This window comes from Chelonia mydas, chromosome 9 (genome assembly GCF_015237465.2).
Source record: "Chelonia mydas isolate rCheMyd1 chromosome 9, rCheMyd1.pri.v2, whole genome shotgun sequence".
Taxonomy (NCBI): domain Eukaryota; kingdom Metazoa; phylum Chordata; order Testudines; family Cheloniidae; genus Chelonia; species Chelonia mydas.
In genome coordinates this window covers 34,357,336-34,381,668 of record NC_057855.1, presented here as the reverse complement: position 1 = coordinate 34,381,668, position 24,333 = coordinate 34,357,336, and the positions used below count along the sequence as shown (strand labels likewise).

The following is a 24,333-nucleotide window of genomic DNA, read 5'->3' as shown; positions in this document are numbered from 1 at the left end:
GTTGAAATGATGATTTGGGAACCATTCATAATTAAAATACATCACCTTTTCTTTATTACATTGGTTTCAATGTGAATTAATTCAATTATAAAAGAGGGGAATTTAGTTCCTTTTATCACTGGAGCCCTTCCCTTTTATTACATACATTATTTTAAATCTTATTCCATTCACCATTTGTGTATTAAATCTTGTGCCACCGCCCACGCTTCTGTTTAAAAAATAATACTTCTCTTCTTGGAGCATTGGCCTAGGATTATATTGACAATTCGCTTTTATTTAGAAAATGGCTTTCTTATCATATGCAGTCATGGCCCCAGCCATCCCAAGTCCCAGCCGCCCTAGCCCCAGCCCCAGCCCCAGCATGCTGCTTCCCTGAAGAGGAGCAGCTTGCCTGGGCTGGGGCCAAGGGGAAAGGGTAAGCAGGGCTTCGGGGAGGAGATTGGTCGGGGCCACGTCAGGCTGTTTGGGTAGGCATAGCCTTCCCCAGCCTATGCACCGCACCACTCATGACCAGAGGTATTATATATTATTATAGCTATATATCAAAAAAATAACATTTATATTTGATCATACACAGTTGAAGAAAATGGAGTTAAGCTGGAATAGCAAAACACTAGTATAAATTCTGCTCTCGGTTAACATCCGAACAGCCTCACTCAAAGCAATTAAGGGCATGCTTAACCTTAAATCCCATTTAAGCACATGGTTATGTACTTTGTGGCTTGATCTCAAAGGCCATTGAAATCAACAGAAAGACACCTATTTACTTCAACTGTCTTTGGATCAGGCTCTTGCAGAACAGAGATGTTCTGTTGAATTGGGGCATGAGTGGGGATGTTAATGCATCAATGGGAGCAGAATTTGTCCCACTGTGTATCTGGGTTTGTCTACACTGAAAAAATACAAAAAACCACACAACAATGGCCATGGCAGCGAATCTCAGAGCCCAGATATGCAGACTCGGTCTCACTACAGCATGAAAAATAGTAGTGTAGACGTTCCTGTTCCAGCTGGAGCCTGGGCTCTGAAATCCAGCCCCCTCCCCAGGCTTCAGAGCCCAAACTCCAGCCTAAGTGGAGAACGGCTACACTGCTATTTTCAGCAGTGTAATGCAAGCCCTGGGAGCCCAAGTCTACAGACCCAGGCTCTGAGACTCGCTGCTGCAGGTCTTTTTTTTGCAGTGCAGATGTAATGTATGGGGAAGTTAATTCTAAAATGCTTCTCTGTAAGTTTCTATCGCAATAATGTTGCAAATAAGAGATCATTTTAACTGATAATGATAATACTGTATTAAGCATATTATTCTGTTGCTAGGTCGCCAGCACATAAAACCACATTGAAATACAATATATACATTTTGGAGTTTATATTAATCTGATATAACTTTTAAAACTGGTGGAACCCAGGGGTGAAATTCTGGCCCTATCAAAGTCAATGGGAGTTTTACCATCAACATCATTAGGGCCAGGATTTTCAACCAAGGTGTGCAACCCCAGACTTCAGTTGAAGCCAAGAATCCACATGTTGTGGCAATTCTGGATATAAGAATTCTGAAATGCAATCATATGTGTGCTCTGCTCATCTGCATGCCAATCCCCAGAATGGCCCTCTTCTTCCCAGTTATTTTAAAATATTCTTAGATCTAAGAACCAGGAATAAATTGACAGATCTGGGTGTGTTTATATGTGCTCTGAGGTCTTGCTAACATGTATTACATCTGAAGTACATGCTTTGGGCCAAATCCTGTTCTCATGCATCCTATGCAATTCCACTGACATCAACAAAGTGCAGGCAATGACAGAATCTGGCCATTAGAGATCCAGTGTTCTGAGGTGCTTAGTATGCTCCCATCAATTACTCTCAGCACCTCAGAGCACAGGGCCCTGTATGCATTACACACTATAAAGAGTAGTTAAAACCAAGTGAAACCTTTCATAGCAACAGGTGGTGTTCCAAAAACTCCAGGCAGGCCTGGTTGCCCTCGTTCTCCACGATCCCCCTGAAAGAATTCATTAAGTTTATTGACAGATAATAGTGTGCCACCATGTAATTAAAGATAGTATCATAAGGCATACACAAAAGGGGGCATGGCAAACTTAATTCTGGCATGTCTTAATTTTTGAGTGCTTGCCTCTGAAACATTAACATTTTTTATTTAGTTTTTCTTTTTTTTTAATACAATACTATAAAAACGACTCAATATCTTTGAAGAAATCAGTGGCTAAGTGGGATAGACTGCTCAAATGTGCTTGTCTGCTTGAATTTTCAGAACTCTGACTGTCATATCTGGTTACGTTAGAATATTGTGTTAAACACAAGTGATATTGAGTCAATTACAGGAAATTTGGTAGCACAAGGCTTATTATAAACATATTTAATTAAAATTATTTTGATTTAGCCATTAAAATGTAGTGATTTGATTTAAAATTTTATACAAAAATTGGGAAATGGTTTTTCATAATGATAGGTAAGCACTAAGATGGAAAGAAATTTTCCATAGATTGTCAATGACATTCATGTTAAGAGAGACCCAAAGTTCTTACAGATAATTTAGCCAGCTGCTTCAGAGAAATATACAAATACAATATGCATAACTGCAATGAAAATCTTTTCAGGACCTGTTTTGAGAATTTCTAAATTAGCTTGTACTATTATCTACTTTGAATTGGGAAGAAGTGAATTTCGGATGTTAAAGGACTCTCTGATATGACAGATTAAATCAATGAAGCCATGATGGAGGAATTTTGCAACTGCCTCTTTCTTGTAGATTAGGCATCAACCCAGCACTCAGAGGCAAACAGGAATTGGGTGCCTAAGAATGTACAATCTCTTTCTGTGAAATCTGGGAATTGCCTGGTGAGGTAGCATTCATGGGACTGCACATCAGGACTACGGGCCTCTTTAGGACTGAGGCTTGGAGTACTGGGACTATAAAACTGGATGCTCATTTTTATAAGTTTTTATCCTGTTGCTATCTCTGTAGTATCTGAGTCTCCGACCGTATGGGAGCTATTGTTGACTGCTCCCCTTTTCAACAGCTGCAGGAACTTTTTCCGTTCAACTTATTTTACTGACTGTAATAATAATTGTGGCCCTTCTAGCTATTTTAAACAGCAACCAAAGTTTGTCATCTTTGATAATAAAGCAAAAAGGTTTTCATCATGCAAAAAAACAAAACAAATAGGTTTATTTCTCCGCTTTCAAACTTGAAAAATATTTTAAGATCTGCTAACATATACTTAAGGTTTATTTGCTGACTGTGAATATTTGTTATTATGTAGTATTTGTACAGTGCCCAAGAGTAACTAGATCTCTACAGAACACATAAAAAGACGTGGCCCTAGCCCTGATACTCTTACAAGCTAATTTTAAAATGACAAAATTGATGGAGAGAGGAAGGGTGAGGATTTCAGCAACAAGATCATGTAGTTACTTAGACTCCAAAGTCTATGCAGCATGGACTAACATTTTGTTCTCTGTTTGTAATGTGTCTCGTGCAATGGAGTCCTGGTCCATGACTGCGGCTTCTAGGTGCTACAATAATAAAAATAAATAGTAGTACTGATATTAAATTACTCAGGTTAGATATGTGTACATCATGATCATTCAATCAAAAGTTGTTTGTTTGTTAATCCTTACTGCTGCCTCATTTGTTGTAGAGAACATGGAAAAAGTGAGTTTTAGAGTAATTTGAATGTGGAGACAGGGCTGTGGCTTGACAAGCTAGAACACCTGAAAATGGTCTTAGCTAACCAAAACATAAAGGGCTTCTGCACTTTTACCTTTAGACCAGCATAACCAGCCTGACCAGGAACACCAGGAACTCCACTTGCCCCCTGGAACCAATAATAGAAATGTCTCTGTGTATTAATTCAATAGGACTACATGTCATATAGTTAAATGTTTATTAGAAATTAGTTAACGTGTCATACCATACAATACTGTCATCTGTTAATAATTATGCATTGTTTCACAGCACTGTATAGCATTTGGTTTTGTAGATGATACATTTTTAAGGGATCTCTTTTTTTAAAAGAAAAGATCTTTTAACTGTAACCCAGTTATTTAGACAGCACGTGGGGACCCCTGGTGGCAGGACAAGAGCACAAGCTCGTCAACAGTGCATGTCCTTGCCATGAGAAGGGTGCCACAGTGCCCCCTTTCTTGTTCAGGTCTATTAATATACCTACCCGATAGACTACAATGACTCTCTCGGTAGATAGTGGATTTAATTCATTAGCCATGTATAAAGGAAAGTAATGTAGGCAAAACAGATACTTGGATGTACAATTCAGGAGTCAGTAATTTGCACAGTAGTTACAATTCATGACTAGTATAACTGTGGTCTTAACTAGATTTGAAGAGTACAGGCAGGAAAAGGAGAAAGATTTATGCAAATGTAGCTGTGTCCACTCTGTTTTAAATCTGGTATGGTGCATAGATTCAGAACCCAGATTTACAGCAGACTATATTGAACTGCTGTCTCATCAACCAGAAGACCATATAATGTAAAAAAAAAAAAATGTACCTAAAAGTGAATGGCAACATGCCTGAGCTGCCATGCCCGTGTCGTTTGTATTTTTATATCACCTTACCTTTATTCCTGGAAAACCTAGAGATCCACAAGAACCAGGGCTACCCTAATTAAAAGCAAGTAGAATGAAAAGCAAAACAACAGAAGCCAGTCTTACATTATTCCTTATATCTATTTCCAAATTATTTAATTTAAATGTTCTTTTTTGCACAAGTTTGTGTGAAAGAACTATGTATTTGCTATAATGTTCCCCAGTATCTAGTTCCTGCAACATCTTTTCAAACATTTTTACTAAGATGAATATGACTTTGAACAATGGATCAAAGTCAAATTGGATTGGGCCCAATTCTAATTTCTACTATACTGTATCATGAAGAGCCTTGGAAAAGTCTGATGTGAGAAATACTACACATATTAAGGGTACAGTCCTGAAAAAACTTCTGGGGAAGTGCTTTCTACTCTGAGGCAGTCCCATAGAATTCATCAAGGCTGCTCAGAGCAGCCCATACTTTGTCCACTAGTAATTATTTACAAGATCAGATTCCAAATTTTTTGTCTTTGCCAGGACATAAAATTCTATTTGAATTTATGTTTGAGTCTGGAACACATGAATAATACCTTGTTTTAGGAACCAAAGTACTCTATGTACAAAGCAACCAAGATTAATTTAAAGCATCTTAAAATCCTATTCTGAATTATCCTAACATATTTAAACTAACTCCCTAGTATTTTATAAACTAATTTTGGTGAGTACTTGAAATGGTTTATTCTGAAGTTTCCTTACCTGCATTCCAGGGTCTCCAGGAATACCTTTTTCACCCTTCTCTCCATTTCCAGGTGCACCCTATTATCATTGAAAACACTCTTTTAAACAGATTACCCAGAGATGACAGTCCTAGAGAGTTTGCAATGTGTGCATGGGCAGAAAAAGTAAAAACATAATTAGCAGTGTTATGGTTAGGGCCAGATATCTTAGATTGACTTTACATTCTATCCACCCCAGTGTCCACTGGTTTTAGTTACCCAGGAGTAGATACACCTGCTCTTCTCCTAACTAAGAATAACCTTTGGGATTTTAAGGTCCCAGCACATTTACTGGTTATAAATAAGCAGGAACAAGATTTATTTATAAAATTATTTGCAAGGAGGGACAACACCCAAGAAACAAGTTTTTAAAAATAAGACAAAGAGAAAATGCAGTTCTTACCCCACACCCCGAAGCCCCAGTTTTGCCTCCCAAACCTACACAGAGTAGTTCCTCTGACTTGCATTTCTATGTGGCAGGAAATGGCCGAAAGAAAAGGTGCTGCCTGGACTCAAAATACAGGAATTCAATACTCTGGGTCATAATTTATGTTTCAGCAGATATTAACGGTGTACGCTCTTCTCTCCCTTTCCCGCCTCCAAAAAAGATCCTGACCCTAACAATTGTCTCCGCTTCCATGAGGCCCTATGGATTTCCCTTCAGAAAACATGTTAATGCTGTCAAGCCTGCTCTCTGGCTGTTACTGCACAGCAGCATGGAACTCTTCCTGGGACAGAACAAATGCTGAAGGAACTATGCTGGGGGCAGGGGGACTAGCAACTTTGCAGTGAGCTGTCCTGAGGACAGTCAGGATCTGTGGAGTTGGGAGGCTTCCTTTCCTATGCGATTCACACCTCTAAAATCCCATGCCATCTGCAAGGGATGAACCTGGAGTTTGCTGTTCCTTCTGCTTCCCTGCTTTCTAATTGAAAAAAAGACTGATGCCTGCGTGAGGCCACATTTGATAGTCAGCTGTAAAAGAGATTGTTGTTGGACAGATTTTTCCAGAAGAGTTTGCAACGTTTATGCTTTCACATCAGTTTGTGTGATGATTAAATTCCACAGTATAATGCCATGTTATGTCCTAAGTCATTCACTCACTGAAAAGGTGTTTTTAGAAACATAAAAGGAAACTCTGCCAGCATCATTTAGGAAATCAGAGAAATGATCAAAACACAGAAATTTAGGGCTGAAAGGGACCTTGAGAGGTCATTTAGTCCATCCCCCTACCTGAGGCAGGTCCAAGTAAACCTAGACCATCCCTGACAGGCGTTTGTCTAATCTGTTCTTTAAAACCTCCAATGATGGGGATTCTGCAACCTCCCTTGGTAATCTATTACAGTACTTAAATATCCTTATTGCTAGAAGGAAACGGAACAATGCATAACAAAATACGTTACTTACTTTGGGCCCATGTGATCCTTTGGGTCCTACCAACCCAGGCATTCCTTTTACACCCTGAATATAAATATGTAGAATTTTTTCATCTTAGCATGCAAAATATATTTAAGTCTTGTATAACTCTGAAGTTTTGTTCTGCCCTGAAAAGTGTCAGTAAATATGGCACCTTGTTACTCATTCAGACTGTAACCTGTGCATGTGTAGAGTCCAAAAAGCTTGTCATTAGAAAGCAAATTTTTGCCCTGAGTCAGAGTTGCACAGCTGTAACTGAGGACAAAATTACTGCAGGTGATGCGCAGCAGGAAAGATCCCAGCTTGACTCTCATTTCCCAGATTGAGTCTGCAGACCTGGAATGGACCCTTACAATATATGTTAATGGTCACTTACAATGTGTGCTGCAGACTTCATTGGTCCCTTACAATATGTGCTAACTACTTATTCTAAGTATCAGGAAGTAGCTGTGTTTGTACTCCTTGTTGTTTTTGTGGATACAGACTATCTCTTCCACCTGCACTTCACTGTGAAGCTAGGAGTTCCTTTCCCAAACCTGAAGAAGAGCTGTGTGTAGCTTGAAAGTTTGTCTCTCTCACCAACAGAAGTTGGTCCAATAAAAGATATTACCTCACCCACTTTGTCTCTGCTGAGCTGGCCGTTAGCAAAAATTATCTTTTCATTTGTATATAATGTTAATTAGATCTGAAAATCACTGAGATTCCAATATAGGACTCCACAATACAATTTTTACAATTGTTTTTTAGACCAGAGGTGCATTTTAAATGCTTTAGGATCTACAGCAAAGGACAGTCCATGACTCTGTAGAGTAAATTGCTAGGATTATTCTCAGAGGGGTAGCCGTGTTAGTCTGGATCTCTAAAAGCAGCAAAGAGTCCTGTGGCACCTTATAGACTAACAGACGTATTGGAGCATAAGCTTTCGTGTGTGAATACCCACTTCGCCATATGCATGTCATCCGACGAAGTGGGTATTCACCCACGAAAGCTTATGCTCCAATACGTCTGTTAGTCTATAAGGTGCCACAGGACTCTTTGCCGCTAGGATTATTCTATCCATTTTGACTACCTGGAGTGCTACAACTCTAGCCAAAGCACACCTGTCATAGAGGAATTACTCTAAATACCATGATTTCATTTTCAAAATAGACACTGGGACCACACTTATTTTTCATAAGTAATACATCAAGGTTGGCTGCCTGACAGTTTGACCTATCTTCAGCAGAGCCTGAAACTTGCTGAAAAAATCTAATTCATCTCTCCAATAAGATAAACTAAATACAAAGGTCTAAGGAAATGAATGAAACTGTGAGATGGGTAGGGAAAGGAATTCAGTGCCAGAGATAATAAGGTTATGTCTACACTGGCAATTGAACGACAAAACTTTTATCTTTCAGAGGTGTTAAAAACCCCTCCCCGCCGAAAGACAAAAGTTTTGCAGCGACAAGTGCCAGTGTAAACAGTGCATTGTCGGCAGGTGTGCTCTCCTGCCAACAAAGCTGCTGCTACTCGTTGGGGTAGAAGTTTTTTGTCAGCAGGAAAGCCGACAAACAGCGGCTATGCTGCACGACTTTTAGCGGCACGGCTGTGGCGACACAGCCATGTCACTAAAATCTGTATAGTGCAGACATAACCTCAGTCTTGACAGACTCTTTGTGAGTTTTTGCTAATGTGTGTAAATTCAGCCTGGTTCTCAGGCAGTTTGTCAATGGTGCAGAGTGGGGAAAAAGGACAAAGGTGAATGGTATTTCCTTTTACGCTCCTGCTGTGGCACAGAGGCACCTCATGGAGGGAATAGGTGGGCTGCAGCAGTAACATGATGGCTGGCCTGGCCTCTGTCTGCCAGTACAATACTGGATAACAGCATTGCTATTGATGATGGTGGTATATTACTCAATAAAATAAATGTCCTTTATATAAAATCTGTGCAAAAATGCATCATGGGATAGCACTTCTAGTAAACTGAGTACAGTAATGTTTAAAAATAGACTTTAATTTGCAAACCTTTTCTCCTTTAACCAGGAAAGAATCAGGCGGCCCAACCAACAATGGCTGTCCTGGAGATCCAGGAGGTCCAACATCACCCTGTGAAAGCCAGAGAAGCAGTAAAAATGAACATCTGGTTCAACTCACTGGCTCTGCCAGGCTCCAGAACATTGAAATCTCCTACTTACAACACTAACATCTCTACTCTCATTGAACAGCTTCTGCTGATTTGTGAGTACAAAGAGCTCTGCAGAGGCCTGTCAACCATCCTGCACTCTTTCAATCAAAGGAAGATAATGCTCCCTATATCCGTTACAGGAGTATATATGATACTGTAAAAAGAAAAGGAGTACTTGTGGCACCTTAGAGACTAACCAATTTATTTGAGCATAAGCTTTCGTGAGCTACAGCTCACTTCATCGGCTGCATACTGTGGAAAGTGTAGAAGATCTTTTTATATACACACAAAGCATGAAAAAATACCTCCTCCCACCCCACTCTCCTGCTGGTAATAGCTTATCTAAAGTGATCACTCTCCTTACAATGTGTATGATAATCAAGTTGGGCCATTTCCAGCACAAATCCAGGGTTTAACACGAACGTCTTGGGGTGGGGGGGGCGGGGGGGGGGAGGAAAAAACAAGGGGAAATAGGTTACCTTGCATAATGACTTAGCCACTCCCAGTCTCTATTCAAGCCTAAGTTAATTGTATCCAATTTGCAAATGAATTCCAATTCAGCAGTTTCTCGCTGGAGTCTGGATTTGAAGTTTTTTTGTTTTAATATTGCAACCTTTAGGTCTGAGATCGAGTGACCAGAGAGATTGAAGTGTTCTCCGACTGGTTTATGAATGTTATAATTCTTGACATCTGATTTGTGTCCATTTATTCTTTTACGTAGAGACTGTCCAGTTTGCCCAATGTACATGGCAGAGGGGCATTGCTGGCACATGATGGCATATATCACATTGGTGGATGTGCAGGTGAACGAGCCTTTGATAGTGTGGCTGATGTTATTAGGCCCTGTGATGGTGTCCCCTGAATAGATATGTGGGCACAGTTGGCAACGGGCTTTGTTGCAAGGATAGGTTCCTGGGTTACTGGTTCTGTTGTGTGGTATGTTGTTGCTGGTGAGTATTTGCTTCAGGTTGGGGGGCTGTCTGTAGGCAAGGACTGGCCTGTCTCCCAAGATTTGTGAGAGTGTTGGGTCATCCTTCAGGATAGGTTGTAGGTCCCTAATAATGCGTTGGAGGGGTTTTAGTTGGGGGCTGAAGGTGACGGCTAGGGGCGTTCTGTTATTTTCTTTGTTAGGCCTGTCCTGTAGTAGGTGACTTCTGGGAACTCTTCTGGCTCTATCAATCTGTTTCTTCACTTCCGCAGGTGGGTATTGTAGTTGTAAGAATGCTTGATAGAGATCTTGTAGGTGTTTGTCTCTGTCTGAGGGGTTGGAGCAAATGCGGTTGTATCGTAGAGCTTGGCTGTAGACAATGGATAGTGTGGTGTCGTCTAGATGAAAGCTGGAGGCATGTAGGTAGGAATAGCGGTCAGTAGGTTTCCGGTATAGGGTGGTGTTTATGTGACAATCGCTTATTAGCACCATAGTGTCGAGGAAGTGGATCTCTTGTGTGGACTGGACCAGGCTGAGGTTGATGGTGGGATGGAAATTGTTGAAATCATGGTGGAATTCCTCAAGGGCTTCTTTTCCATGGGTCCAGATGATGAAGATGTCATCAATATAGCGCAAGTAGAGTAGGGGCGTTAGGGGACGAGAGCTGAGGAAGCGTTGTTCTAAGTCAGCCACAAAAATGTTGGCATACTGTGGGGCCATGTGGGTACCCATTGCAGTGCCGCTGATCTGAAGGTATACATTGTCCCCAAATGTAAAATAGTTATGGGTAAGGACAAAGTCACAAAGTTCAGCCACCAGGTTTGCCGTGACATTATCGGGGATAGTGTTCTTGACGGCTTGTAGTCCATCTTTGTGTGGAATGTTGGTGTAGAGGGCTTCTACATCCATAGTGGCCAGGATGGTGTTATCAGGAAGATCACCGATGGACTTCAATCTCTCTGGTCACTTGATCTCAGACCTAAAGGTTGCAATATTAAAACAAAAAAACTTCAAATCCAGACTCCAGCAAGAAACTGTTGAATTGGAATTCATTTGCAAATTGGATACAATTAACTTAGGCTTGAATAGAGACTGGGAGTGGCTAAGTCATTATGCAAGGTAACCTATTTCCCCTTGTTTTTTCCTCTCCCCCACCCCCCAGACTTCAAGCAGGTGTCACAGTCTGCCTATATGGATCTCTGTGCAGGATCAGGGCAGGGCTAGAGGGATTGTCTCATAAGTAAAACTATATAAACATCTGTAACTAACCACAGTAACTGTATACTAAGTAAAGCTATAAGGACTACGTATTTTCCTAGGCATATATATATTTAATTCTACATCCAGGCCACCTTTAATACCACTAACTGTTTGCTTACCGGCTCCCCCTTTTGTCCATCCACTCCAGTACCTGGATTGCCCTAATGAAAAAGATCAAAACTAGTGATGGTGAGTAAAAATAATCACAAAAATGCTTGCAAAATAATTTAACAATTAAAGTTTTTGAAACTTTGCTAACAGAAATAGTCAAATGCTTTAAATATCAGCATAAATATATATTTCACTGAAACTGTACCAACCCCATGGAAAGCAGACACTAACCTGTTCACCTTGCAAACCAGGAAGGCCCGGAGCTCCCTTTAAAAAAGAGAGTCAAACAACTTAATATTCTGACTTGAAAGCAAAGCTTTTCACTGAGCATGATCCAGAGCTGCAACACTTTATTGGGAGCACCTGGAGGCAAAATTTCTCTCAGAGCTCACCTGAGGTGCACAGGCTGTGTGCCTATTGCCTCACCTCCCCATGGGATTGTGCAATCCCTCCCTGGCCCCACTTGTCTACCCGTAGTGGAGTGGAGCTCTGGCTCCATATCTTCCCTGTCTCCTTCAGGGCTTTGGTTGCAGGGAAGGAGTTGGGAGAGAGCATTACCAGCACTTTTCTGTGCCCAAGGATTGGAATTCTGCGTGGACCTTACATGTGTGTGCACAAGCTTGTGGAAGGGTCCTTGTATTCTCATTCCCCCACTGCAGACCTGTGTAAGGGCCAGGCAGAATCAGGCCCTTTAATTAACTGCCTTATAGAAAATGTCTAGGCTTGAATTTACACTGGGGCTGAACTTTTTAGATGAGTGAACAAGCATTTATATATAATGTCAAAATGCAGTATTATAGAACAGTGCCAGTCTTACCTGCAAGCCTGGTTGACCTGGCAATCCATGTGGGCCCCTTAGCCCCCTAGCTCCCTGAAAAAGAGGAGAAAAGATGTATTTGCTTGTGAAAACACTAGCATCTTAATTTCTTCCTCGCACAGAATTGCTCAACATGTCACATAGTGGCTCCAAACTCTCATTAAGCTCCTAATTGCCTATATCACTTGGACTCCATCTACAGCCCATTGGCACTATTCCAGTCATATACAACTGGCAGCCTCTTTATTCCCATTTGACTGATGTTCTAGAACAATTTCTAGGTCATGCAGTATAGACCCTATGTATATGGTTATGTATAGTAGTATATAGTACATTATATATAACTATTAGACAGTTATACTAGTATAGACTATTGTTGTTTGCGGTGGTCTTGTAGCCGTGTTGATCCCAAGACATCAGAAAGACAAGGTGGGTGAGGTAATATCTTTTATTGGACCAACATCTGTTGGTGAGAAAGACAATCTTTCAAGCTACACAGAGGTCTTCTTCAGGTCTGGGAAAGGTGGTAAGAGTGTCACAGCTAAATACAAGGTGGAATAGATTCACAAAATGATCACTCCTTATCTGACCTCTCAGTCCTCATCCTCAAAGGAAACTTGCATAACACTTTCAAAAGATGAGTTTGGGAGCTTAAATTCATAACTTTGCTAGACAGTAAAAAAAAAAAGTCTTAAAGACAATGGATTGATGGCTTATTACAACAATCTATATCCCAGTAACCCCTCTTTTTTGCCAAATGACTGCAGAGATATTAACGGACCACTTCACGTTTAATGATCTCTTACAAAATGTGTTTATTTATGCCCAACAATCTCTTCCACCTCGTATTTAGCTGTGACACTCTGACTACCTTTCCCAGACCTGAAGAAGAGCTCTGTGTAGCTCGAAAGCTTGTCTCTCTCACTAGCAAAAGTTGGTCCAATAAAAGGTATTACCTCATCCAGTACACACTAGTCTCTCTAGTACATACTAGTCATGTATATAAATAATAGCATGTTGAAAAGAATTAAGCTCAGGTTACCAAAGCACTGGAGATGCTATAGCCCTTGGGATATAAAAAAAGAGGGTCCCTGAGATATAGGGAGGAGGACTGCTTAACAAAAAAATAGAAAATATTTCATTTGGGATTTTATTTTTATGGCCAAATTCCAAGGCGCTCGGTGCACTCTGGGAAGACCCAGCAGCCCCACACAGTGAGGATCTGCCATCCACGGCGTGCTTGTCACAGAGATTTCCTGTGGCTTGTGAATGTGATGCGGCATCAGTTGGTCAGTACCCTGCAAATCCACTGGACCAAAACCACATGCAATGTGGGAAGCACGGGCAATGTCTGCTTCTGTTCCTCACGGCCAGTGATGGTGAATCTGACCTGGCTATGTTGGCCTGCTCATCTATTCTTGTGACTTTTGTCCTCTTGCACCTAGTATCGTGTGCTCCAACAGTGAAGCAACCTAGCACCCTCCAATCACATCAGCTTGAGCCTCACTCATGATACACTCTGTCATCTTCTGCTTTTCCTACACTATCTTTAATCTCTCGTGTATGGGTGGTAATAGTGAAGGCAAATCAGGCTAAAAGCTGTTGTCTTTCTCTCTCCTACTATCATTCACTACTACGTTTTCAATGAGACCATTCATAAGTAAGGATTACTCACTCTTAATACATGGCAGTAGTGTACTCATGCTACAGTATGTTGTTCAAAACGATCAAGCATATATGTGAGCGGCAGAAAGATACTTACAGGTGTGCCAGGGGAGCCAGGTTCACCTCTTGCTCCCTGGAATGAGAAGTATTTTTCTAAATAAAGGATCACACTTTCACTTTACCACAGAATTATGAGCCAACATGTGATTTTTTATCATATAGAAATAATCATATAAATGACATCAAGCTTTGGGTTTAAAGAACTTGATATCACAACATTTAAATACATAATTTAACTACTGACATACATTTAAATATTTTGCAGAGAATTTTTCTAATAAATTTTATAATGTTATCTACATACTAAAGCTTTTAGTATTTTAAAGGAAGACTGGCTTCCTCAAGCCCAAATTTTCTTTTTGATATCAAAGTTAAGACACAGTGATGAATAGTGACAATACAATAATTTCCAGGGCAACAGACTAGTGTCATTAGTACAGGATTATGATGTCAGTACTGGATCAACCAAAAGGAATGAGGGAACATTAAGGGAGAAAGCCTTTATGAAAACACAAAAATGTCCAATAATAAAGAAAATACATAAAAACAATAACTGACTTCAGATACAGATGCACCTATGAGTCTCTAAAACAGGGAACAGCTCATAGGAGAGTAGCTGAAGTCATGTATTTGATTATACTTTTGTTGATTTGATTTTACTTTAAATCATAAAAGTACTCCCAAACTGCATGCATGAAAAATGAATTAGTGATAAAGCATGGGAGCTCCAGCACTTCGCTCAACAGTTTCACTGTACTGTATTCAAGTTAGCAAAATCCCCTACATTTAAACATAGGGTTAAGTAAAGTTTTTACTATTAGTCTAACTCCAGATGAATTGAAGATTAAATGCAAAAGATAATGAGCCACAGCCTGCATTCTGGTGTACCGCTGTGTGAGAGAATGGAAGAGAGAAGGAAACATTCTTCCTATCTTCAAGCATCAGGGCAACATCCCTCCAGAGAGTGAGTCCACCAAGAGATGTGCATGACTACCATAGCAGAGCACTCGTTATGTGTCTGCTCTGCTCCACTGAATTCAATGGGAGTTTTGTCCTGGTTGTAGGGCAGTGATGGATTAGTTTATACATCTTGAGATATAAAGGTCTGGATCTTCAACTGGTATAAATCAGCATAGCTCCACTGACGTTAGTGGAACTATATTTACACCAGTTAAGGATATGCTCATAAGTTTGTTTTTTATTTTAAAGCATCGTTAAAATTTTGCATTATCATGATGTGGCCAATCCCAGTACCTTACTGCTTTGCTTATCAGTATCCTACTGGTTTGCTGTTCCCCTTTCCCTGAACCTCTCTCTCTCTCTCCTCTGTCTTTTAGATCCCAATCCTGCAAAGGCAAGTAAAGTTACTTTGTGCATAAGTGTTTGCAGGATGGGAGCCACAGTATAACCTCTTTTGTGGCAGAGTCCATGCCTTCCTTTATGTTTGAAAAGGACCTAGTACATTGTAGGCACTGTTAGAAACAATGATAATGATACCCCCAAGTGGATGTGGTGTGCAGGAAGCAGATGCGTATCAAACCAAACCTGCAATCAGCAGCAAGCACTAACTGGAAGCAATTAGGGAGCACAAAGGCATCTTACTGAGAGAAGCAGCTACAAAGCCTTCATCCATGTGTTATGTGAACTCACTATGCCAATTGTGTTACCCATCAGCCCCAAAATTCAACAAGTGTTTGGCTCTAGGTCCATATTATCCTCTATTGTCCACGGCAATTTGAAGTTCTGTGTCCCACAGCAACCCTAATTCTGCTTCTTTTGTACATTTGTAGAATCTTCCATTACTGAATACAATGTTAATTTTAATGCCTGTCTATATGTCCTTAGAGACTTTGGGGGCAGTGTATAGCTGTTGTGGGAATTTCCTGCCTTTAGGACAATTAATCTCTCAATCTGTATACTGCAGTTAACATATTTGCATTTAATTTCTGTTTCAAAAAGAGATAAATTAGCTTTTATTAAACAATTTGAAGTTATTAGAATACTTACATTTGCTATACATGTCTTCCTACATTTAATGATTATTTCCACAATAATATACTTACTGGATCACCTCTAATGAAATCTGAAATATATGCAGAGTTTCCTTTTTCTCCTTTTTGCCCAAGAACACCCTGAAAAATCAGTCAGTAATTAAAAATTATATTATGTTCTGTAATAACATTATGATCTGTCCTCTGATACTCTTAAGTTACTGTACAGTTTCAGTGATAACTTCTCAGTTTTGACGGCATTAATACTCTCTATACCTCCCAGCCATATTTAATTTCAGTGGACACAGTGGCTACTGGCATGTAAGTTCTTTACCTTTCCTAGAAATTCAAACCAGGGGTTTGGGGTGCAGGAGTGGCTCCGGGTTTTGGGGGGCTCAGGGCTGGGGCAGGGAGTTGGGGTGTGGGAGGGGATCATGGCTCTGGGCTGGGCGTGCAGGCTCTGGGGTGCGGCTGGGGATGAGGAGTTTGGGTGCAGAAGGGGCTCCAGGTTTGCAGTGGGGGGGGGGACTCAGGGCTCGGAGGACAGGCTCTGGGGTGTGGCCACAGATGAGCAGTTTGGGGTGCAGGAAGGGGTTCTGGGTTTGGAGGGGGGCTCAGGGCTGAGGCAAGGAATTGGGGCACGGACTTACTTCCGGCAGCTCCCGGTCAGCGGCGCAGCCGGAATGCAGAGGCAGGCTTCCCGCCTGTCCTGGCACCGCGGACTGCGTTGCGTTCCTGAAACAGCCAGCAGCAGGTCCGGCTCCTAGACAGAGGTGCCCAAGCAGCTCTGCGCGACTCTCGCCTGCAGGCAATGCCCCTCCTGCCCCCAGCTCTCATTGGCTGGGTGGTGCTTGCAGCGGGGGCAACATGCGGAGCCCTGTGGCCCCCCTGCCTGGAAGCCGGACCCGCTGCTGGCCGCTTCCGGGGTGCAGAGCGGTGTCGGAACAGCTCGGCACTAGCCGGCCTTAGCTGGGCAGCAGCGCCTACGGGATTTTTAATGTCCCAGTCGGCAGTGCTGACCAGAGCGACCCAGTGCCTGACATGCCGCGACAACTTGAACTTTGAAAAATGCTGCTGTAGCAGAATGGACCTGTCAAACAGAGGCTTTTCTGCAACTGTCCCACTGAAAGCTATATTTACCTCTGCCTTATTTACACTTATGTCTCTAAACAAATTTTGAGTTTGATTTCTTTGTACAACAAAATATTTTTATTAAATGAATCTTGTCACCTTTTCAGCAATCAAGTTGGTATTTGGCACAATAAATCAGTTAGTAAATTGGAGTCAAACTATATACAGAGCTCGATGTGACATTATTATACTCAAGTAGATAATTAAGATATTTGCTCCGACTTTGTCATGTTTTCCTAGAAAGCCCAATTTATTGGTGTTGGTATTTTAGTTTGGATCCAAGGCTGCGTGTCTGTTGTTTTATGTTCTTTTATATGCTGGGAGTGATAGGTCTGCAAAGGCTCAGATTTCCTTGAACCAGCTAGATTCAGGCTATAATTTTGTTCCATGTCTCACTTTTTCTTTTATTTCATCCCCCTACTTCTTGTAGGTGAGAGTCTAGTCCGTGAGCCAAAGCACAGTCAGAGATTTCCTAGCAGCTACCGTTACCATGTTGAACAGAAGTTATTCTATTGTTCTGAAAGATGTAGTGGGTTAGATTTTTATCAAATTGTGAGCTGATGGCATTTTGCAGCCTATTAAAACTACACCACCAGAAATGTAGGGAGGGTTAATTATTGTATTTGGATCATATTTTATTCCTCTGCCTTATCCTTCGGCTTGTATATTGCTTGTTTTCTTAGGCCTGGATTCAGCAAGGAACTTAAGTACGTGCCTAACTTTAAGCATCTGAATAGTTTCACTGGTTTCAATAGAACTGCTCACATGCTTAAAGTTAGGCATGTGCATTAGTAACTTGCTGAATCAGGGCCTCAGGCTATTCGTGTAAGCAGTCCTGGATTACAAACAATAATAAGGCCATAGCGTAATTTTCAGAAATGGCGCTAACAGCACAGTACTAACTTTGACACAGATTAATCAGTTCATTGCATCTTCCCGCAGATGACCTTTCTATTAAACTAAGGCTCAAATACAGCAAACAGGGTGACCTCTAATGTCTTTCAAGTAGTTTAATGCTTACACACGGTGATCAACCAAGTACCTTTGGTTAAATGTGTTAGACTTTAGCATAACATCCAGAACTGTTTATTGTTTAGTTTAGAAAATTTAGAGCAGCCCTTAACCTAATGACCTGGTAGCCATTCCATGTTTTTGCAAAAGGTCAAACACTGAGGGTCAGATCTTTGGCTGGCGTAAATCAACATAGTTCCATTGCAGTCACTGGAGCTATACCAGTTTCCACCAACTGAGGATCTGGTTCTGAGTTATTAATCTCCTTTAGCCAGTATTAAAATATTGGACCAATTTTAATTCAGACACACTTTCTGTTTTCAGAGGGAAAAGCTAACAATCTTAGAGGTAATTTTAAATATTTCAGTTTTATAAAATATACCTTGGGGCCAGCCTGTGGCTGGCTATTACATGGGAGCACAAGGTGCTTGTGTGTGTCTCAAGGTATGTCTACACGGCATGCTTCTTTCAGCGGCATATGAAGTACATATCTGTGCAGTCCCCCTAGCATGGGTATAAACGGTAGTGTAGCCGGTGAGGCATAGCTTAGGCAAGTAGAGAAAAGGCACACTTGAAGGGTGTGGGTATATATGCAAGTATGTTTCCTACACAGCTCTCTATGCTATAACACCAGTGGCATGTAGCGTAGGGAACTTTCCCTGCATAAAGGCCAGACACAACTGCGTTCCCTGAGCTTGAAGGAGTTCTTGTGTGATCAAGTACTGCAGAACTTCAGTTTAAGGGTTAGCAAACTTAATTTCATCTTTAACCTAACACCAGATCCTGCAAGGTGCTGAACACCCTCCACTTCGCTGAAGCTAACAGGAGGAGTGGGAAGCCCAGTCAGCACCTCATAAAAGGTGCAGTGTAGAAGATGGCTGAGTCAGGACATGAGCCAGAGTCATAAGCCTAATGCCCCTTTAATTTTGAAAGGTGTTAACATGGAGAGAAAGTTTAAACAGATATAATAAAGCTCATAACTTACAAATGAGCCTCTTGGTCCAATACACCCTGTCTCTCCTGGAAATCCAGGATCTCCTCTTGAACCATTGCAGCCATCCAAGGCAGGTTTGCCCCTGGACCCTTCAACTCCAGGATATCCCTAGTGAGGGTTTAATTACATGTAAAGATGGCATGGTTATTTAGGTTCAGGTTTTGTCTAAACACCACAGTGACACTGGTAACCCAGAATTGGGACAGAGGATCACCCACATATCTCACTTCTACACTCTTTACACCGGAAAAGCCTCCCACTGAGATCTATGAGAATTTTCCTTACACCTCAAAGGGTGTAAGGCTCAAAGGGGCTGTAATCTGAAACTAGAGTTTTTGGTCTGATACCTCTTACATTCCCTTCTTTAATGCACAGTAGCTCTGCTGGATGAGTCAGAGAATTAGGCTGGATGCTGCTCTCATTAGAATCAATAACAAAACTTTTTCTTCACTGGAAGCAAAATCAAGCTCTCTGAGAGTAAATTCCTTCTGGAAGCAATAAAGAGCTATCACATTTGGAGAAACATGCAAAGGTTTTATTCCTTGTAAATGACCTACACTAAGGTCATCCCAAACTAGCTAGGCCCTTTTTTACTGTTAGGGTGCAATTCAAGAAAATAGGGCACAACTTGAGTCAAACATACTGTGAGCTCAGGAAAATCCACACACAAATTGTGGGATGGAGGAACTGATTTTCCAACCCCCGATGCACTGACCATTCACTATTATAGGAATGGGAGAGTAGTGGACAGTGAGGTTGGTTGGGAATGTTCCATCAGAATAATTTTCCAACTGAAAATGCCTTTTGGGCAAAATTAAAAATTGTCAAATGAAAATGTCAGTTTTGCCAAAAAAAAGTTAGGTTTTCCATTGCAAAAACTGAAATGACTACTCCTCGGCTGCCAGCCTGGAAGATTGTTGTCTGGAAGAAGAACCTTCCAAGCGGGAAGCTGGCAAATAAAAAAAAATTCCCATTTTAGTGCTTCTGAAACAATAATTTTTAAAAAATCCCTTCCTGTGAAAAATTTTGCATCCTTGTCTTTTCATCCTGATTCAGGATAATTTTTTTCCCAAACATGCAATTTTTCATGGAAAGGGATTTCTATTTTCCAGACAACTCTAGCAGACACAACCCTGTTGTCTTCTCTATGATAGATTTTGATCTTACGGAGTCATGTCTTTTACAGCTCCTCTAGAAACAATCCCAACTACATGAACAGATATGGAGAGCAAATACAGAGCACAAATGGATCAGAGATCCCCTCCACAGGATTTCTGCTTCCTGGCCTACGTGAACATCCAAAGTGCACTATTTCCACTTTCGTAGTCATAAAGGGCCTCCCAGGATTTAACTCTAATAAAAAATCATTTTCAAAATATTGATTTAATAGAGCATCCTGTCCTTTCACTTCCATTTATATATGACAGCTTGTACACAAAGCTGTATTTCTGTCTACCTTAATACTGAGGTATTCAGATCTATAGTTCCTATTCAGAAGATCTCCCACTGAATCATAGAATATCAGGGTTGGAAGGGACCTCAGGAGGTCACCTAGTCCAAATCCCCTACTCAAAGCAGGACCAATCCCCAATTTTTTCCCCCAGATCCCTAAATGGCCCCCTCAAGGATTGAACTCACAACCCTGGGTTTAGCAGGCCAATGCTCAAACCATTGAGCTATCCCTCCCCCCAGTTGGTTTCAATGAGATTTTTATTTGAGTAAGGACTGCTGCACAGTGCTCAAAATGTTTCAACAGAAAAAGAACTACTACTTTGGGATCCTTTTTGCTATTTTAAGAATATTCAGAAGCCGTGTGGTCTACTTTAGAGACTAGAGCCAGAAACTACTTGTTTTTAATCCTGGCATTGGCATTTCAATGCTGCATGGATTTGGGCAAGTCTCAGTTAACCTCTCTATCTCCAATCCCCCCCCTGTAAAATGGTAATAATATTTACTTACCTCAGAGAGGTGTTAATGGATTTAATTAGTTGGTTTGTACTGTCTTTTGGAAAACATGTAAAGTGTGAAGTATTATCAATACTAAATGTCATAATGGTTTACTTTGTTTTTCACACATGTACAACATATGCAGCTCTCCAGGTGATATAGTAACGAAGGGTATAAAACTAACCATATCTGATTATTTAGGTAATCTGTTAAAATAGTTCCCTATGGGTTCAGACGAACTGTAATCTTTATAACACAATATTGGCAGTGTACTTACAGGCACACCATCTAAACCAGGAAATCCTGGGACTCCTGTTGGGCCCTAAAAAAATAAATAAATCACTTTTACAATTTTGTTCTTTGAGAATACTTAAAAACTGAGGACAACATGAGGATGTGGTGCTGTAAAATTAGGTCAAAAACTATCAGGAAATAGTCACATTTGAATCATGAATTTAAGACCTCACTGCAGGATAAATGGCTATATAAGATGTCTGCAGTGTTGCTGTAGCTGTGTTGATCCCAGGATATTAGAGAAACAAGATGGGTGAGGTAATATCTTTTATTCGACCAACTTTTGCTGGTGAGAGAGACAAGCTTTTGAGCTACACAGAGCTCTTCTTCAGGTCTGGGAAAGATATTCAGAGTGTCACAGCTAAATACAAGGTGGAACAGATTGTTTAGCATAAATAGTTAACACATATTGTAAGAGACCATTCAAGGTCAAGTGGCCAGTTATGGTAAAACACCTTGTATTTAGCTGTGATACTCTGACTACCTTTCCCAGACCTGAAAAAGAGCTCTGTGTAGCTTGAAAACTTCTCTCTCTCACCAATAGAAATTGGTCCAATAAAAGATATACCTCACCCACTTTGTATCTCTGATATAAAGTGGACAGACTCCACCTGAGGTTATCTAGCTAGTGTATCTTGAACAATGATCAATGATAGCTATGAATGCCACAAATGGTACTGGGGGACAATATTAAATTCTTAGGGCCAATTTCATCCATTAAAGCACAAGGGATTACTCAAAAAATGAATTTAGCCATAATGTGTAAAATAATAGCATGTGTCATATTAGAGGCTGGCTTCTGCTCCCACTTATATCAATGGCACAACTTCTGTTGGCTCCAGAGGAGGATCAAGCCCTATATTTTAGTGGAGTTGTACAAAAGAAGCTAAATTCTGATCTCACTGACACTGGTGTCAATGGAATTAGACAAGTGAAAGCCAGGGTAAAGGTTCAAGGATTGTAGAACTATGTAAAACCAAAGGCTGAATTATAATAAAAGGCACCATTTATGATTCCATTACCCACCATAACCAAAGGTGGCAAAGTTGTGCCTATTGTATAGTACTATTTTAAAGTTCTATTCTTCCCCCACATATGTGCACGTAACCACCTTGATGCTAATGTGAGTGAGGTGGGACATATCAAATGGACACTTAGACCCCTGAATTTTAACGTTTTTACTGCCAACTTCAATTTAATAACTTGGGGCAAAATTCTGCAGTTCTTTCTCAGGCAGCTCTACAACTGATTTCAGTGGAAGTTTTGCATGAGTAAGAACAGGAGATGTCCACGTAATTTTAACATTCAGTAAAGGCTTTTATTGTTCTTGATTTGTTTCATTTTGTTTCACCGTTATATTTTACATACTAAAAAAGACCTTCCCATGGCATTTCCTACCTTATCACCCTTTTCTCCAGAGGGCCCAGGCAGCCCATTCTCACCTCTCTCTCCTTTTTCTCCTTGCAAACCATCTGGCCCTGTACATCCCAAAGATCCAATTGGACCTTGAGCACCTAAGTGACCAGGCTGACCCTGAAAGAAACAGAAGAAATAATTCAGAGGTAGTTCAGTAAATAAATATTCTTAACCTCCCTCTGGCTGCTGTTGATGGCATGGAGAACACTATAAGTAAAACAAAGTTTGAAATATTTATAAATTGTATGTTTAGTAATATAATGACCAATATTTCAGACAGTCACTTTGAAAAATATTTTGGTAGTGACTTTACTTTTATGTTGTTGTGGTTACTGTCTATTGATATGGCAGTCGAATACTACACTTTTGGAATGTTTGTGCTTTGAATAAAATGTAAAAGATGCTAAAGTCCTATAGGATTTAAGCTCCTACATCACTTGGCCACTTCTGAAAATTTTACCTGTCAATCTGAATCTTTTTATAATGACTAATTTGAAAAAAAAGAATCCAGGTTCCAACAAAGTACCCTTTATATAGAATGGTTGGGATTTTTTTAAAAAGTATATCTGTTCATCTTACCTGTTGATGTTTCAGTGAGGGAGAAACTACCTATTTGAGGAATCAGTAAAATAGTAAAATACACAAAGTGCTGCCATGTGCACAAAATAAACAAACTGAAAAATATTAAGAACTGGTTTGCTAAATTCTTTCCCCCATAGTCATTCTAGGTGTTACTAGCAAGTACAACATTATTAGAGGAAAAAGTGATTGTCCAGCTGACAGTCTCCCTTTAACTTAAGGTTCTCTTTGCTGTTCTGAAGTTGGTTTAGACATTAGTGTCACAGTAGTAACTTCATAATTAAGACTGAAAGACTTTCAGTTCTAAGTCATTCTTTTTACCAGGGTGGATTTGATTTAAATCACGAGTCAGGAAGACTCAATTTAATCATGGATGTCTACATAAAAGTGCATTCTTGTTGGTTGTTATAACCTTAATACATATTCTTCACAACTCAGAGATAGATGTAGGTTTCATTTTTAGAAGGTACACACTATACATTTTTAAACAGTGATTTATTTTGAAAACTTTTCAGATTAGTTTTACAGCAGTATCAGAAAATTAATGATTGTTTGGTTATTTCATTTACCAAAGGTAATTGAAGCAGATATCTATGAAGTCTTTGGGAGGTGAACTATCTCCAATTCAACAGGTTAATCATTAATATTTGGAGGATTTTCTTGCCGTGCTGTATTAGGAGGAGACCATCACCAGACAGACATTTAAATTGTTTTATTTAACTAAAACAACAACGTTATATATTCTGGATTTTTTTTCCTCAACAGCAAACATATAATATTTTAACAAAACAAGCATATGAATTTTTTAATTTAGTTAAACATTCACGTTTTTTTAAAATCAGGTTTGTTTTTGTTAAAATTGTTTTAAACTAAAACACGTAAATGAAATATTTTTTTAAAAAAAATTAAATCGACTATGTCAGCCAGGTCAACATGAGAAACTTAAAATGTTGTCTTCCCCTTCATTTTCCTGTTTGTTCATAATCTGGAAAAGAAAAACAAGCTTTCCTGCTTTTTCAGGTCCCAAATGATTTCTCAATTTGGAATGAATTAGTCCAAAGGAAGAAAATATTCTTTGTCCACTAGCAGAAGAAGCTACTGCTGTTAAAAGTGAGATTATCACTTCAACAGTCTCTGAATCCAATCTTAGTGCTTAAGTGCTTAAATGACTTCCACCAGTTCACTGGTGTGACTTTCTTTAAAACATCGTCAC

At 40.2% G+C, this 24,333-nt stretch overlaps 1 protein-coding gene across 6 annotated transcripts in view; it reads right to left on the bottom strand.

Annotated features, from left to right (window-relative positions):
• The window catches only part of COL4A4 (collagen type IV alpha 4 chain), a 133,423-nt gene that overhangs the window by 65,570 nt on the left and 43,520 nt on the right, over window positions 1-24,333 (bottom strand). For 5 of the 6 annotated variants that reach the window (XM_043522339.1, XM_043522341.1, XM_043522340.1 and 2 more), the window contains exons 4-17: window positions 22,524-22,658; window positions 21,109-21,153; window positions 18,876-18,992; window positions 15,821-15,889; window positions 13,795-13,830; window positions 12,033-12,086; window positions 11,447-11,482; window positions 11,224-11,265; window positions 8,757-8,837; window positions 6,744-6,797; window positions 5,319-5,378; window positions 4,596-4,640; window positions 3,783-3,836; window positions 1,930-1,999 (exon numbers count right to left, since the gene is read on the bottom strand). In XM_043522339.1, the coding sequence (XP_043378274.1) occupies window positions 1,930-1,999; window positions 3,783-3,836; window positions 4,596-4,640; window positions 5,319-5,378; window positions 6,744-6,797; window positions 8,757-8,837; window positions 11,224-11,265; window positions 11,447-11,482; window positions 12,033-12,086; window positions 13,795-13,830; window positions 15,821-15,889; window positions 18,876-18,992; window positions 21,109-21,153; window positions 22,524-22,658 (898 nt within the window). The remainder of the gene's footprint in view (window positions 1-1,929; window positions 2,000-3,782; window positions 3,837-4,595; window positions 4,641-5,318; window positions 5,379-6,743; window positions 6,798-8,756; window positions 8,838-11,223; window positions 11,266-11,446; window positions 11,483-12,032; window positions 12,087-13,794; window positions 13,831-15,820; window positions 15,890-18,875; window positions 18,993-21,108; window positions 21,154-22,523; window positions 22,659-24,333) is intronic. The other variant, XM_043522337.1, reaches the window with a different exon arrangement.